Source organism: Penaeus monodon, chromosome 27 (genome assembly GCF_015228065.2).
Source record: "Penaeus monodon isolate SGIC_2016 chromosome 27, NSTDA_Pmon_1, whole genome shotgun sequence".
Lineage (NCBI taxonomy): Eukaryota > Metazoa > Arthropoda > Malacostraca > Decapoda > Penaeidae > Penaeus > Penaeus monodon.
The window spans coordinates 25,467,109-25,467,488 of NC_051412.1; the positions used below are offsets into that span (position 1 = coordinate 25,467,109).

The 380-nt window shown below is 37.4% G+C and overlaps 1 protein-coding gene across 1 annotated transcript in view; it reads right to left on the reverse strand.

Moving 5' to 3' along the window:
- Window positions 1–380, reverse strand: part of LOC119590466 (protein croquemort-like) — a 47,895-nt gene that overhangs the window by 8,919 nt on the left and 38,596 nt on the right. The window contains exon 8 of the mRNA XM_037939124.1: window positions 8–78. Within this exon, the coding sequence (XP_037795052.1) occupies window positions 8–78 (71 nt within the window). The remainder of the gene's footprint in view (window positions 1–7; window positions 79–380) is intronic.

The following is a 380-nucleotide window of genomic DNA, read 5'->3' on the forward strand; positions in this document are numbered from 1 at the left end:
GTTTTACCTATATTATCGAGAGTGTCGTGGCCAGTCTTCATGTTAAATAGCCCATCGTAAGACAGAGATAAGTTCCGCTGAAAAAAAGAAGAAAAAGATTAGTACTTGTGCGATATGACAGTGATGGCTGCAGCAGTGATACCACAAAAAAGTAAATATTGCATCGCGACAAAGAAAATGGTCCTGATAAGGCTTGACTCTCCATGCTTTGTTATCAGGGTCAGGTGGACTAAACTCTTTTTTTCTGAATATAAAAAAACAAAACAAAAATCAAACAGCTGATGTCGTACAATAAAGGCTGGATAAAAAAAAGGAGATGGCTTATCAAGGTCTCCGCATCACGTTAGACAGATCGTAGATAATGCATGTCGAAATATATT